This window comes from Lynx rufus, unplaced genomic scaffold, assembly GCF_022079265.1.
Source record: "Lynx rufus isolate CCGP_SWC_20201006 ecotype Redwood Valley unplaced genomic scaffold, mLynRuf1.p SCAF_13, whole genome shotgun sequence".
NCBI classification, from domain to species: Eukaryota; Metazoa; Chordata; class Mammalia; order Carnivora; family Felidae; genus Lynx; species Lynx rufus.
In genome coordinates this window covers 19593984-19610366 of record NW_025814827.1, presented here as the reverse complement: position 1 = coordinate 19610366, position 16383 = coordinate 19593984, and the positions used below count along the sequence as shown (strand labels likewise).

General features: G+C 36.4%; 1 protein-coding gene across 1 annotated transcript in view; it reads left to right on the top strand.

Annotated features, from left to right (window-relative positions):
- Window positions 1–16383, top strand: part of TEX9 (testis expressed 9) — a 159549-nt gene that overhangs the window by 84919 nt on the left and 58247 nt on the right. Inside the window, 2 exon segments of the mRNA XM_047074653.1 lie at window positions 5553–5654; window positions 13095–13186. Of these exon segments, the coding sequence (XP_046930609.1) occupies window positions 5553–5654; window positions 13095–13186 (194 nt within the window).

Below are 16383 nucleotides of genomic sequence, written 5' to 3'. Positions count from 1 at the left end.
ACCCTGACTAGACTGGTTTTATTTTCTTCTTATCCACTTATAACTACTTTATACATTTTAATGTAAACTTGATTTATTTTACTGTTTGCAGTAAAATTTTATTGTATGTTGAGAAGTACTCAGAACATATAAGCTTGTTTTAATTAAATTAATGTATATGCTGTTGTTTTTGTTTCTGGTTATTTCCCTTAAGGAAAACCGTGACTAGCCTATTGAAAAATGAATAGTCAACTCCTAAGGATGCCACAAAGAAATGTTCAGCTTTGGATATTTTTAATGAAAAAATGAAACTAACAATTATTGCCCAACTTCTGATATCTCTATAGTACACTGGGGAAAAATATAAATCACATTAGCACTCTAAATTAATAGAAGGCACTTTTGAAAAATATAACCTATGCTTTATAAGTTGTATATAACTAATTCTTTAAAATTCATATTAATTTGAAAGGAATAAAAAATTATTAAAAGAAATTTTTGAGCATGATTAAAATTGTGACTAAAATTACTTATTTAAGGGGCACCTGGGTGGCTCAGTTGGTTGAGCTCAGCTCAGGTCATGATCTCACAGTTTATAAGTTCAAGCCCCACATTGGGCTTCCTGCTGTCAGGGCAGAATCCAGTTTGGATGCTCTGTCCCCCTCTCTGTCCTTCCCCCACTTGCATTCTCTCAAAAATTAATAAAACTTTTTTCTAAAAAATTACTTACTTAAAATAAAATCTAATAAAAAGTGGAAAGAAATCTAACAAAAAGAGATGATGTGATAAACATTTAAAATGGTACATGTAAAGAAAGCAGCGTGAATCAATTCAGTTGGTCAGGCCTAAGCTTCAGGTTTTAGGATATGGACTGACTTAAGAGAAGGATATGACCATCCTTTGGCACCAAATTCCTCAAACATATTGTTGACAGTAATTGCCTTCTACTCATTCCCTTCTAACATGGCTTCTAATTCTTCCACTTCACTATAAATACCCTTCTTGAGGCCAGTAGCTTCTTTCTTGCCAAATCCAGAGGGCTTTTCTCAGTCTGCCTATTGCTCAGTTTTTCCATGGTATTTTAGTTGGGTAACCTCATATTTGTTTCATTTTACTTTTAGCATTCTAAATATTACAAAAGTAATATGTGTCCTTTGTAGTGATTAGAAAATCCAGATTATTTTTAAAAAGGTTTTCAATTTCCATGAACATTTTAGTGGAATTTTTCCTGGCTTTAATTACATTTATATACTTGGCACATTTGTATCCTGAGTTATGTTTGTTGGGGTCAGAGATAGGAGTCATTCCTTTATTAATATTCAGATGTCACTGGCTTTTGCTCTACCTGCTTACAGAAGTCACTATCCACTTTTGTGTCCTTCAAGTATTTCTGGGGGCTCCTAGAGGTATCTTTCTTGTATTTACAAACAGGTCTTATCTTAAAGGTACTATTACTCCTCTGCAAGGTATCTACCCCTCTTCCAGCAGGTATCCTGGACTCTGCTGAACAGCAAGTTTGGCTCCCTAGAGCCCTTGCATTGTCAAAGTTGGGCTGAGTTCCAGAAATAAGAAAGGGGAGGAACAGATAGACTGATGAAAGTGACTAATCAAAAGATAGCCAAGTTAGTTACACTAATATGAGATAAAATTGACCAAAAAGCATTATTGGGGATAGATTATTACATAATAATAAAACCTTGTTTCCCTTTACCACATTTTAATTCCAAAATGTTCTCCTTTTTTCACATTTTAATATATCTGAAGTCAGAAGGCATCTCGCAGTTAAAGTCAGACAAGCAGCCAAACATAAAAGGTTTGCTTATAATTATCAATGGTTCAGTATTTACATCAGAACCTGCAGAATGGGTGTTAGAGACATGGAAGAGAATTCTGGAGAAAATAGTGGAGCACTCTTAATAAGTGCTTCATAACCCACACTTGATGATACAGAAAATAATACTGTATGGAGAAGGGTGGACATTGATGACTCTTCGTTGAAAAGTGATTCAAGCAAGTCAAACTGAATTGGAGGAATATTTAGGAATATCTTAACCAATCATTTTTCCCACAGTTTTATTGAGAAATAAAGTATACACAATAAAATTCACTGATTTTAATTGGGTAGTTTAATGAGGTTGGGTATTTATGAATAGTGATGTATCTACCACAACAGTTAAGATTATAGAACATTTCCAACAATTAAAATTTCTCTGCGGCCCTTTCCAGTCAATGCCTTCATCTCACCTCCAATTCCAGACAGCTATTAATTTGCTTTCAGTCACTATGATTTGCCTTTTCCAGAATTTAATATGATGGAATCATATAGCATACAGTCTTTTGTGTTTGACATGCTTTCATTTGTGTTGGGTAATTACCTAAATTGTTGTGTTATATAGTAACTATATGTTGAACTTTATAAGTCACATCCAAATTGTTTTTTATATGGTGGGAAGTAGGAATCATAGTTAACTTTTAAAATAAGGATTTATAATTATTCCACTAATATTTATTAAACAGACTATCCTTTCCCCATTGAATACCTTTGTACTTTTATTGAAATGTGTGGGTTTACTTTTGGGCTCTCTTTTCTGTTCCATTGATGTATACGTATTTTTTTTTTTTCAGTACTATATTGTCGGGATCACTGTGGTCTTAATATCAGGTATTGTGAGTCCTCCAACATTGCTGTTCTTTCTCAAAATTGTTTTGGCTACTGTAGTTCCCTTGTCATTTCATACAAGTTTTATAATCAGTTTGTCAGTTTCTACAAAAATCCAGCTGGAATGTTGATGAGAGAGAATTGGTATTTTTCACAATATTGAGTCTCCTACTTAATAAACTTGGAATCTCTTTACATATATTTGGTCTTTGGTATCTTTCATCAGCGTTTTGCAGTTTTCAGCTTATAGATTTTGCATATATTTTGGTACATTTATTCTTAAGCATTTCACATTCCTTTGGTGCTATTGTAAATAGTACTGCATTTCAGAATTCAATTTCCAATTGTCCATTGCTAGTATTTAGAACTGCATCTAGTTTTTGTGTATTGGACTTGTATCTTGCAACTTTGCTAATATCTCTAAATATTTACGTGGACTTTTGGGGGTAGATTCTTTGGAGTTTTTCAAATAGACAATCATGTGATCTGTGAATAGAGACACTTTTATTTCCTCCCTTCCCAGATTGATAAATTAATTTACCTTATTGCATAGGAGGGAACTTCAGTTCTCCAGTATGATTATGAATAAGAGTGGTAAAAATGGAAGTTCTTGTCTTGTTCCTCATATTATGGGGAAAGCATTTATTTTTTATCATTAAATATGAGGTTAGATGCAGATTTTTTTTTGAGATGCTCTTTATCAGGTTGAAGACGTTCCTTTCTCCTTCCAGTATGGTGAGAATCCAATGTTTAATCTCTACATATTAGGCATTATTATTAGTAGGCATTTTAGAGACATTTATTTAGACTGACATGCCTGTTTACCATTTTATATGCTTACCATTTCTTCTGGCATCTCAAAGTGTTCTTATGGTATGATTTTCTTTCTTCCTGAGTACATCTTGTAGAAGTTCCTTTAGTATGTGTATGTGGGTGGTGAGTCTCTTAAGTGTTATTCATCTGAAGATATCTTTATTATACTCTCACTCTTGCAATATAGTAGTAGTGAGTGCATGGTTCTAGACTGAAATTTTCTTTGATCCCTTTGAGGATACAATAAAATCCCCTCAGAATATGGAAACAATATGGCAATATTAGGGAAGATGAAAATGTGTAACTATATACAAAGAAGAGTGGGATTATTGTGGAAATTAAAGAAATGAGTCACCTGAGTCTGTCTAGCTGGCTGGCTAGAAATTTTAGTGGTCTGGCTCTATAATTAAAATCTTTGCTCATCCTGATTGTGGTTTTGCACCACTTGGTGGTGGCGGTCTGAATCAAAATAAACACCAGTGATGCCAATTCTGGATCCTGTCTCACTGACTAGAGCTTCCAGGACAGTGACAGCATTTATAGTAATTTATAGTAATCTTCTATATAGCTGGGGCCCATTTAATCATTCTAATCAAAGGAGGGTAGATTGGAAGAATACTGGCAATAAAGGACTCAGCCTCTGCTTCTCTGTGTCCTGAGATTGGGTGCTTAGTTTTTCTCACACAGCTTTTATGTCCCCTTTCTTCATCACTCCACATCCTCTATCTCTTCCACTCAGAAAATAAAAGTTTCTCCCACCCAGTTTGAAAATGGGGGCTAGAGAGAAGGTAGCCAATCATTAATGATTAACTGGTGATTACCCATCCATCATGCTTGATCCAAATTCTCATTATAGTGTAGCTTATTATCCTGGGATTTCACTCATCATTTTACTGTCTTCTGGCTTCCATTGTTGCTATTAAACATCTGCTTTCAGTCTAATTCCTCCTTTGTAGGTTGTCTTTTTTCTCTCTGGCTATTTTAAAGATGCTTGAAAAAAAAACTTTTGGGTTATATAACAGGTCTAAGAATAGATTTTTAATTTTATCCTACTGTGTTTCTTGAATCTATACATTCATGTCTTTCCTAAATTCTCAAAAATTCTAAGCAATTAACTTTTGTAATGTTGCTTCTCGATATTTAAAATCTGTCCTTGGAATCTGGTTATTTACATGTCAGATCTTCTCAGCCTGACTCCTATGATTAACATTTCTTTTATATTTACCATGTCCTTGTCATTCTCTGTTCATTCTGGATAGTTCTCTTAGATATTTTATGGTTAACAAATTATTTGTGTATAATATGGCATTTGACCTATCCACTGAGTGTTTTCATTTCAACAAATAGGCGTTTAATGTCTAAAAGTGTCATACAATTATTTGTCACATCTGCTTGATCATTTCTGAGAGTCCTTTGTTGCTTGATCATCACTATAATTCTATCCCTTATTTCTTTAAAAATATTCTAAATAAATATTCTACATTTCACAGCTGATAAAAATTTTTATATCTGAGTTTATTGGGGATTATAAATATTTATTATTTCTTTTGATTTCTCCCTCATGGTGACTTGCTTGCTTCCTTTATGCCTGGTGATTTTTGATGGTGCACTCACATTTTGTTGATCTTAATCCAGGAATCTGGTGGGCTTAATTAGGGATATTTTTCCTCTGAAAAGGCTTTGTATTTGATTCTGTTGGGAGCCTAGGTACATTATCAATTTGGAGCTATTTTAGTCTTTATCAGTTAGTTCAGTAGCTTAGAAGAAGGGTCTCAGGTTCAGCTCCTCCATATTACTGATGATCTCAACCTTGCTTTCTGAGCACAGTCCTTTTATGGGCATTTTCTCAGGTTAACCCATTTTATTTTTTTAAAAACTTTTTCTAAAAAGTTTATTTCTTTGTTTGCTTTGAGAGGTGGGGCAGAGAGAGAGAGAGAGAGAGAGAGAGAGAGAGAGAGAGAATCCCAAGCAGGCTCTGCAGTGTCAGCACAGAGCCCAATGCAAGACTTGGACCCATGAACCATGAAATCATGACCTGAGCCAAAGTCAGACATTTAACCAACTGAGCCACCCAGGCGCCCCAGCTCATTTTATTTTTTTAATTGCCTATTCACAGAATCCGTTTTGTTCATTTGGGAGGGCAGAGAGCTGGAGTGGCAGGTGTCAGCAGGAGACAGAAGTTTTCCTTACCTCTGCAAATTAAGCAATGCATATATGCTTGTTTAACAGAATCTGGTTGTTGTACAAGAAGAGAATCTAGCTCACAATTCTGTTAAAGAAGTCTCTTTTAGCTTATTTTTAAAAAAAATAGACTTTATTTTTTAGAACAGATTTAGGCTTGCAGAAAAATTGACAATATAGTACAGAGAGTTTCCATATACCCTGCACCCAGTTTATTCTATCATTAACATCTTCTACCAGTATAGTACGTTTATTAAAGCTAATGAACCATTCTTAATACATTATTATTAACTAAGGTCTATAGTTTATTCAGATTTCTTTGTTTTTTAACATAATAGATTTTTCTGTCCCAATATTCTATACAGAATACCACATTATGTTTCACTGTCATGTCTCCATAGGCTTTTTGTGGTTGTGACAGTTTCTCAAACTTACCTTGTTTTGGAAGATTTTGACAGTTTTGATAAGTACTGATCAGGTATTTTGTAGGATGCTCCTCAACTGGAATATTTTTTATTGTGGTAAAATATATATAACATAAAATTTACCATTTTAACTATTTTTAAGTATAAAATTTGGTGGCATTATGTATATTCACAATGTTGTGCAATGATCGATATTAGCTACGTCCAGAATTTTTTCATCATCCCAAACAGAAACTCTCTAATTAAAAAGTAGCTACCCAGTCCCTCTCTCCCTCTCCAGTCTATATTCTGTCTCTGAATTTGCCTATTCTAGGCACCTTGTATAAATAGAGTCATGTAATGTTTGTCCTTCTGTGTCCAGTTTTCACCTAACATGTTTTCAAAATTCATCCATGTTACAGCATGGATCCAAATTTCATTATGTATAAATATATATACACATATATATGTGTGTGTATACCGCCTTTTGTTTATCAATTTTGTTTATTAGCTGCAAGAGTTTTTTCGGTAATTCTTTGAAATTTTCTTCATAGACACTTATATCATGTCTGAACAAAGACATTGTATTTATTCCTTCCCAATGTATACCTTTTAGTTCCTTTTCTTGTCTTATTATCAGCTAGGACTTCAGGTATGATATTAAATAAGAATGGTGAGAGAGGACATTCTTGTCTTGTTCCAGACCCTAGGGGGAAGTATTCATTTTTTTTCTTTTTTTCTTTTTTATTTATTTTTTTAATGTTTATTTATTTTGAGAAAGAGACAGAGAGACAGAGTGCAAGTCGGGGAGGGGCAGAAAGAGAGGGAGACACAGAATCTGAAGCAGGCTCCAGGCCCTGAGCTGTCAGCACAGAGCCCAAGACTGGGCTCGAACTCATACACAGTGAGATCATGACCTGAGCCAAAGTCAGACGCTCAACCGACTGAGTCACCCAGGTGCCCCTCTAGGGGGAACTATTCAGCTTCTCACCATTAAGTATGATGTTAGCTGTGGGTTTTTTGTAGATGTTCTTTATCAAGTTGCAGATGTTCTCCTCTGAGAATTTTAGCCAAGAAATTTTCTACCATAAAAGTTGTTGGATTTTCTAAAAGCTTTTGCCGCATCAATATTTATGATCATGTGTTTTTTCTTCTTTATATGCTAAATTACATTGATTTTAGAATGTTTAACTATTTTTGTATACCTGGAATAAATCTCCCATTTGGTTGTGTGTATAATTCTTTTTGTACATTGTTGGATTCTATTTGCTAATATTTGTTGAAGATTTTTGTGTTTATGTTCGTGAGAGATATCAGTCCATTGTTTTCTTATAATGTGTTTAACTGCTTTTCAGTATTAGGGACTAATAGAATGATTAGAAGTGTTCGCTCTGTTTCTACTTTCTAGAAGACATTGTGGCGAATTGGTACCATTTCTTCTTTAAATATTTGGTAGAATTCATCAATGAAACTATCTCGGCCTAGTGCTTTCTTTCTCAGAGGGTTAGTGACTCAGTCCTTGACTATGCAAATTATACATTTCTCCTTGTCTGAGTTTTGGTCATTTGCATCTTTCAAGGAATTGGTCCATTTCATCTAATTTACCAAATGTGTGAATATAGAGTTGTTTATAGTATTCTCTTATTATTCTTTTAATGTTTATGAGATAACTAATGATGATCCCTTTTCCATTTCTGACCCTGGTATTATATCATTTATATTTTTAATTTTTCTGTGGATTATGGTGTTTTGACATCTTAAAAAACCTTTCTGCCTGGGGAAAGACTGTCTCTCAGGGGGTTAAGCCAATTCTCAGAGATAGCAAAGGACTCAGCCAGGAGCATGCCTTTGGTATGCAAATTAACCAATCCAGGGTCATATCTCTTCTACCTGTCCTGTACACCCCAGGAGGCAATATTCCTCTGCCTTAATTGTCCCAGGATCAGATACCAGGCAACTAGGGACAGCTCCTATGCCCCAAGGCCTGCTGAAATTATTCAGACTAGTCAACCCTAAACTGCCTTGCCTTTCCTGCAGAAACCCCAATAAAAGCTCTAGCCTAGGTTTCCCTCTTGCTTGTGTTTTCTGTCTCATTACCACCAGAGGCTTTCCCATGTAGTTTTGTGTGGCATTCTTTGCCACCTGTTTTTCTCCTGTGACTCCTCTCATGGTCATATCTGACTAACCATCACATAAAATAACACAGAATAGGTAATTTATTTTGTGTCTTCTTTCCTTTTCCTAGGTTACCATGACTAGAGGTTTATTGATTTTATTAATCTTTCCAAAGAACCAGATTTTTAGTTTCTGTGATTTTCTCTATTGTTTTCCTGTTTTCAATTCCAATGACTGCTGTTCTTTTACTTCTTTTTTTCCCCTTTTCTTTTGTTGTTTTTTTTTCTCTCTTTAAGCTTAAGTTGCTCTTCTTTCTTTCATTGCCTAAGTTGGAACCTAAGACTGTCAATTTTAAGTTTTTCATCTTTTCTAATATATGCATTTAATGCTAAGTACTCTAAGTACTGGTTTGCTGCTTCCAGTAAGTTTTGATAAGTTGTATTTTCATTTTCATTTAGTTCAAAATGTTTTTAAAATTTCTCTTGCTACTTGTTCTTTGGCTCATATATAATTTAGAAGTCTGTGTTTTATCTCTAAGTATTTTGAGATTTTCCAGCTATTTTTATGTTACTGACTTCTAGTTTAATTCTATCATGGGCTGAGAATATAGTTCATATGATCCTGTTATAGGTTGAATTTTGTCCCCTCAAAAGATATATTCAAGTCCTAAGCCATGCTCCCCAACCTGTGGATTGAACTTATTTGGAAATAGGGTCTTTGTAGAGGTAATCAAGTTAAGATGAGGTCATTTAAGGTGGGTCTGTAGTAAGGGGCTGACCTTAAGCTTTTGATTGCCAAGGCATCCCTTTCAAATACATCCATCTCGAATAAACATGTTGCCAGCTGGATGACACAGCTACTAACTAAATAACTAGATAAGGAGCGAGGCCTCCCCTATCCATGGACTTCTCCTTTTATAAAGGAAACCTAGATAACTGACTGCTTGAGTGTCCACACTCCTTTCCCCTTTCCATGCCCCAATTCTTACTCTTACGTTTGAAAATTCACCAATAGAAGTGAATCAAGGAAACCTTAGGCAACCCGTCTTCAACCCTGATAAAGGCAGAATCCCAGGTCTGTACTCCCTTTCTACCTGCAGCCTCCCTTGTATGTCCCTTAGACATGCTGTATACCCTCCAGGATTTGTGAGTAATAAACCTCATTTTTTCCCTCATGGTTGTTGCTGGGGTGTATCTTATATTCATAATAAGAACCATAAAGGTCAGTCCAGCCACAACACTGGCTCTGGTTGGGGAAATATCCGTGGGGGCTTGCCACAAGTGGTATGGGTCCAGGTGAGTCCCCCAGGCATTCCTGACTGATAGCATCACTACTGGTAGACTGAGATTGACACTAAAACAGTGTGTTAGGCCAATACACTGGCAGTCTTTATGAGAAGAAATGCCATGTGAAGACAGAGACGCTTGGGGAGAACACAGTATGATTACAGAGGCAGAGATTCAAGTGATGCACCTGCAAGTCAAGGAATGCCAAAGAGTGACAGCCACCGCCAGAAACTAGGAAGAGGCAAGGAAAGATTCTCCCCTATATGTTTCAAAAGGAGCATGGCCCTGCCAACACTTTTTTATACCTATGTCCTCTAGAACTGTGAGACAATAAATTTCTGCTGTGTTTTTTTAATTTTTAAAATGAATTTGTTTAAAATTTTTTTATGTTTATTCATTTCCTGAAAGAGAGAGAGAGAGAGAGTATGAGCAGGGCGGGGGCTGGGGGGTGGGCAGAGAGAAAGGGAGACACAGAATCCGAAGCAGGCTCCAGGCTCTGAGCTGTTAGCACAGAGCCTGACATGGGGCTCAAACTCATGAACTGTGAGATTATGGCCCACGCTGAAATTGGATGCTCAACCACCTGAGTCAACCAGGTGTCCCTCTTCTGTGTTAAGCCACCTAGTTTGTGATACTTTGTTACAGCAGCTCTAGGAAACTAATATAAATTATATTCTTTTAAATTTTTTTATTTTGCATTTTTTGGTACAGGATGTGGTCTATTTGGGTGAATGTTTAATGTGACATTGAGAAGAATGTGTATTCTGCTCTTGTTGGAGGGAGTATTCTCCAAATGTCAATTAGATCAAGATGATTAATAGCAATTATATCCTTAATGTTTTTCTGCCTGTTTAAACTATCAATTACTGAAAGAGGGGTGTCAAAATCTCCAAATATATTAGTGGACTTACCCGTATCTCTACAGTCCCTTTAGTTTTTGCCTCATGCATTTTAACACTAAAATGTTTGTCGCATACGCATTAAAGATTGCTGCCTCTCCATGGAGTGTTAACCTCTTTAGCATTATGTAATGCTTTTCCTTGTTGCTGATAATTTTCCTTGTTCTGAAGTCAGCTTTGCTTGAAATTAATACAGCCACTTCAACTCTCTTTTGATTGGCATTAGTGTGGTGTACTTTTCTCCATCCCCTGATCTTTTCATTTTAATAAGTTATTTTTTTTAATGTTTTAACAACTTAATTGATGTATTTCACATACCTATGATTCACCCATGTAAATTGTACTATTCATTGGCTTTTAGTGTAGTCACAAGGTTGTGCAACCATCATCACAATTTTAGTATATTTACAATACCCCCACAAAAACCTTTGCAGTTTAGCCAATCCTCCATCATCTGTAAAACTGGGCAACCACTAATCTAGTTTCTGTCAATATATATTTTCCTATTTTGGACATTTCACATAGAATGTGGTCATATTGGAATGGAGTCAGTTAATATGTGGCCTTTTATGAATTGCTTCTTTCACACTTCATGTTTTCAAGGCTGATCCATATACTACAGTATGTGTCAGTACTTCATTCTTCTTGGGTGCAGAATAATATTCTATTTTATTATTATACCATTTTTATTTGCTCATTAATCAGTATATGATCATTTAGGTTATGTTCACTTTTTGGCTATTCTGAATAATGCTGTTATATAAATATTTGTGTACAACTTTATGTGAGGGCATATGTTTTCATTTTTCTTGGGCATATACCTAAGAGTTGGTTCCTAGATCATCTGGTAACTCTATGTGTAACTGCCAGACTGTTTTCTGAAGTGGCTGCACAATTTTATATTCCCACCAATACTGTATGAGGGTTTGAATTTCTCCACATTTTCCCCAACACTTGTTATTGTTCGTCTTTCACTTTATTTATGGTATACTTTGAAACAAAATGTTTTTTTTTTTAATGTTTACTTTTGAGAGAGAGAAAGAGACAGAGCATGAGTGGGGAAGGGGCAGAGAGAGAGGGAGACATAGAAGCTGAAGCAGTCTCCAGGCTCTGAGCTGTCAGCACAGATCCCAATGTGAGGCACAAACTCGCAAAGCGTGAGATCGTGACCTGAGCTGAAGTGGACACTTAACCAACTAAGCCACCTAGATGCCCCAAAACAAAATGTTTTTGATTTTCATGATGTTCAGTTTATTGATTATTCTCTTGTGGTTTGTTTTTGGTGTTATATTTAAGAGATGATAACTTGATTCAAGGTGATGAAGATTTTCACTTACAGTTTCTTTGAAGAGCTTTATAATTTTATCTCTTAAGGTTAGGTGTTTGATCCAGTTTGAGTTAATTGTTATACCTGGTGTGAGATAAGGGTCCTATTTAACTCTTCTGCATCCCAGTACCATTTGTTGAAAAGACTATTCTTTCCCCCATTGAATGGTCTTGGCATCCTTGCCAAATGTTGACACTTGTAAAAATTAATAAAAGGAAACCTTATTTAGAATGGAGTCAGGAGACCAGGAGGGGGAAGCTCTTAAACTCTACCACTTACCAATTGCAAATCTAACAGGAAGAGATAGACCTTGCACATGGATACACTTCCTTAGGAGGAAGGGTGTTTCCCATAGCCTGACAACAGCCCAGCCAATAACAGACTGTCACAGCTCAGCCAATGAATAGCAATTATACTTCAAACTCCCAGTTTTTATTCCAATAGGCTTTTTGTTTATAACAGCTTTCCCAGCATCCCCCTTTCCTGTATAAGAGCAGTCCTCTCCTTTGTTCTGTGGATTTGCCTGTGGTTCTGCTGCAGCTTGCTTGTTCCAGATTCCAGTTCTCTGCTATTCCCAAACCCATTTTTGCTGGTAAAATAACTGGCAGTTTTATTTTTTAACATGTGAAGGTTTATTTTTGAACTCTCAATTTTATTCCAAAAGAGCTGGAAAATTTAACTGCTTGCTGTGTTTCAGCCACAATCCTAATCACAAATTCATTTACTCCTCATTGTAACTCTATGAGATGGGAACTATTTTTATTCTCCTTTAAGTAGCCAAGATACAGAGTGATTTATCCAAGACCGTGCAACTAGTAAGCGGCAGAGCCAGGACATGAACTTAGGCTGGCTGATGCTCTAACTGTGAGAAATTAGAACCTAAAATTCCAATAACGAGTTCATTTTTTAAAAACCAGGTGGAGGTCGAATTGGCTAGTAAGTTTGGAAAAGCACAACAGAGAAGGAGCTTTACTAGCTTGCTTCTTACTGAGTTTTAGAAACGGACCTGCCTTCCTTGATTGAAACGTTTCCAAACCCCAACTTCACAATTTGTATGTCGACCCAGTAGGCTGGCTTCTTGGGCTACGGGGGCAGTGCAGATCAGGGTTCCCCCTTTCAGTCCACAGCTAGAGCTTGCTCTGTGCTTACTCCCTAGCCCTCATGCCCCACCCCAGTCTCAGACAGCTCTAGAGTCCAGGACTAGACGGAGTCTGCGCCCAGGGCGGTAGGCTGTCTGGGATGCGGGAACTCTCGCGGGAGGATGAGTTCGTTGCCTCGGTAACAGCGTCGGTCGTGAAAGATGGCGGGGCACAGTGTCGGTCCCCGGGTCAGTTCAAACACAGACACTCGAGTAGCGACTAGATTTCCAGCGGGCTGAGAACGCGGAACCTCATTTAACTTCGGGTCTGAAAATCCCTTTCTCTTTTACAGAGACGGAGCGTTCCAAGCACTCCGCTCCCGCAGCGTATTCAGCAACCTGCTGCGCCTCGACGTGACCTACTTGCCCGGGAGGAAGAATATAAGTAAGAAGCCGTTCAGCTTTTCCTACTTTCCTTTACCCAAATGAGGCTGCTTGCAAGTACTTTCCTGGTGACTGACGGGGTCTTCGGGGTTACTCACTGTTTACCACTCTCCTTTCATCATCCTATTCGCTAGTCTTTCTTCATCTTTTCTCCGCTTGCATCGTCAGTGTTTGAAGGGGATGGAAATTTACCCCAAGAAAGCATGTTCATCAGGAAAATGATAATGCTCTTTGTGATAGGATAGCAGGAATTGCCAATATTTCAGTTTCTAGTTTAAGCAAATCCACTTAAGTTGGAGTCTCTAGAGTTTAATTATGTAAATTTCTCTTGGTTTCTAAATTGAAAGCGTGTTTCTCATTGCAGTTGGAATTCCCGTTCTCATCCACATTTGGTGGAGTTGGGAGGAGCATTTCCTTTACTTATCAGCGCTCAGTGTAATTATACCTATTCTGACAACACGTGCTTTCATTTTTAGACCATTTCTGCCTTCATGCCCCAGTTTTCACACAGACCCGGAGTAATCATTCAATTTGATCATGTCACTCCCTTGCCTGAAACTTTGCAGTGGTTCCCTGTTGCACTTTAGAAACTGTCTGAAGTTAGGGAGGGACCAAACCCTAAGAGACTTTTAAAAACTGAGAATAAACTGAAGGTTGATGGGGGGTGGGAAGGAGGGGAAAGTGGATGATGGGCATTGAGGAGGGCACCTGTTGAGATGAGCACTGTGTGTTGTATGGAAACCAATTTGACAATAAATTTCATATTAAAAAAATAAATAAAAATCAAAAAATCAAAAAAGAAGCTGTCTGATCTGGATCCTGTCTCTAGTTTGATCTGGTGCCCTCACTGGTCTTTAATTTCCAGCCTCACTGGTCTTTAAGTGTCTCAGACTTTTCCCTTGAGGACAATCACACACATGCCTTCCACCTGTAATGCTCCGCGTGGTCTTCCTGAACTATGTTAGAGTAAGCTCCCCAGTTACTCTTTTTATAGGGACTTACTAATTTTTCTTTGCAGTTAACATAATTGTTACAAATTCATTTGTTAGTGTACTTTTTGTCTGTTTCTTCCACTGGGCTGTAAGTTCTATAAAGTAAGAGACCACGTCTTTTATTTGTCATTGCATATACCCTTACAAAAAATTATATTTTACCAACTCATTTTCTTTTTAATTTATCTAATTTAATTTAAAATTGGGAAACATTATAGTACTGCTTCATATAGTTAAACATAGAGTTACCATATGATCTGTACTTAAAATTAAAGCATATTTAAAGTTAAAACTGAAGTGAACTCTCTTGATGAACTAGACATGTACTCGTTAATTTGCCATAACATGTAGGAAGATAGTCATTCTCCTCTATTTAATGAAATGGGCCTATTAATTCACTTCAGGAGTTTACCTAAGTAACTCATCTGTTGTCTGTGTACAGGTCTGAATTAGCTGTGCTCAACCCCAAATGGTTATTTTCATTATATTCTAGATAGCACTAAATACCTGCATTGATTAGGTTAATTCATTTACTTATTTAGGGGTATAATTTGCAACTAGCTCTGGTATGTTGTTATGGTCCTGCTTAAAGTCTTCTTAAAGACGTTTATAGGAGCTATTCTATTTTAACAAAAGTCATTTTGTGGTAAAGGTGGCCAGTTGTTGCTTGTTCTGTTACCTGTACTCAGGTGTGCAAATCTGAGGCATATATGAACAGAGTAGCTTCCTGGCTCTGCCTGAAGCTATAGATCACTTCTTTGCCATGCAGAAGAGTAAAATATCTGGCCATTCTTATGGGCAAGAATAAGAGGTAATAACAGAGTATTTTGCCACATGCGGTCTTGATATTAAGCATATTTGGGATGTCTCCCATCAGCAGAACACAGAACTTGCCGGGATCCCGATCCAGAATGGTCTATAATCAACTGCTGTTAGATATTTTCAGGAAATAATCACCATCTGAGAGAATATACTAAAGAATGTGCTGATTACTCAAGTCAGTAGGTTTTCCAAGTTTCTTGCCTATATTATAAAACTAGAAATCTAAACAGTAAGATTCTGTGACCTCTCTTATAATGGTCTTGATAACCGGTAGGGCAAGCCCCACTCCTCCCCACATCCCATACCCATAAATACCACTTACATTGGATTTATAGATTAATTGGCAGAGAACTGGCATCTTTATGGTATTGAATCTTTCTTTCTATGAATACTGATACATCTCCATTTATACAGGGGTTGGGGTTTTTTGGTGTCCTTTAATATTTTATATTACTACATTAAACCCTCACATATGTAATCTATTTCTAGGTGCCTTATAGTTTTTGTGGCTGTAATGAATGGCTTTTTAAAATATTTCTAATTGATTAGATGTGTAGGAACATTGCTGATTTTGTATGTTGATTCTAGGCCTGTATTTATATATAGTCAGTCCTGCTGAACTCTCTTCGTCGTTGTGTAGATAGAGTCCCTTGGATTTTTTATAATCATTGTTATATCAAATGCAGATAAGGATAGTTTTGTGTCTTCACAGTTTCTTACGCATTTTTTAAAATCAATCTGGTTAGCACCTCCACTGCAGTATGGAATAGAAAAAGTGATGATGAGCATCCTTATCTTGGTTATGATTTTAAGGAACCCACTTAATTTATCACTGTGTATGAAATTTGATAATAGAGTTTTACTAGATTGTTTTATTAGGTTTAAGGACATTGTTTCCTTTAATTCCTGTTTTGAATGAATGTTAAATCCTATCAAAACTTTTTTCCCTAATTAATTTAGGTGACTAAATGTCCTCCCCCTCCATATTTAATGTTTTAACACTTTGAACTACTAAGCAGATTTTTTATTTTCCTTTAAAGACTGCTGGATTTGACTGCTCTAATTTTATGTAGGTTTTTTGCATCTTCAAACAAATGAAATTGGTCTTATACTTTTTTCTAGTTCTTTCCTTTCTGATTTTGATACCCATATTATCCTAGCCACATGAAACAACAGAATAGTTTTCCTTTTTGTTTTTTTCTGTTCTTGGAAGCTTTTTGTAACTAGGGATCATCTATCCTTTGATTAAAACTGTGAAATTGAGTCTGATGTATTTTTTGTTGATGGAATTTTTTTGCCTATCATTTCAGTTTCATAAATGAATAATCATTAATTTAGATGTACTAGTGCTTCCAGAATAAATTTTGGTAATTTGTAGTTTTCT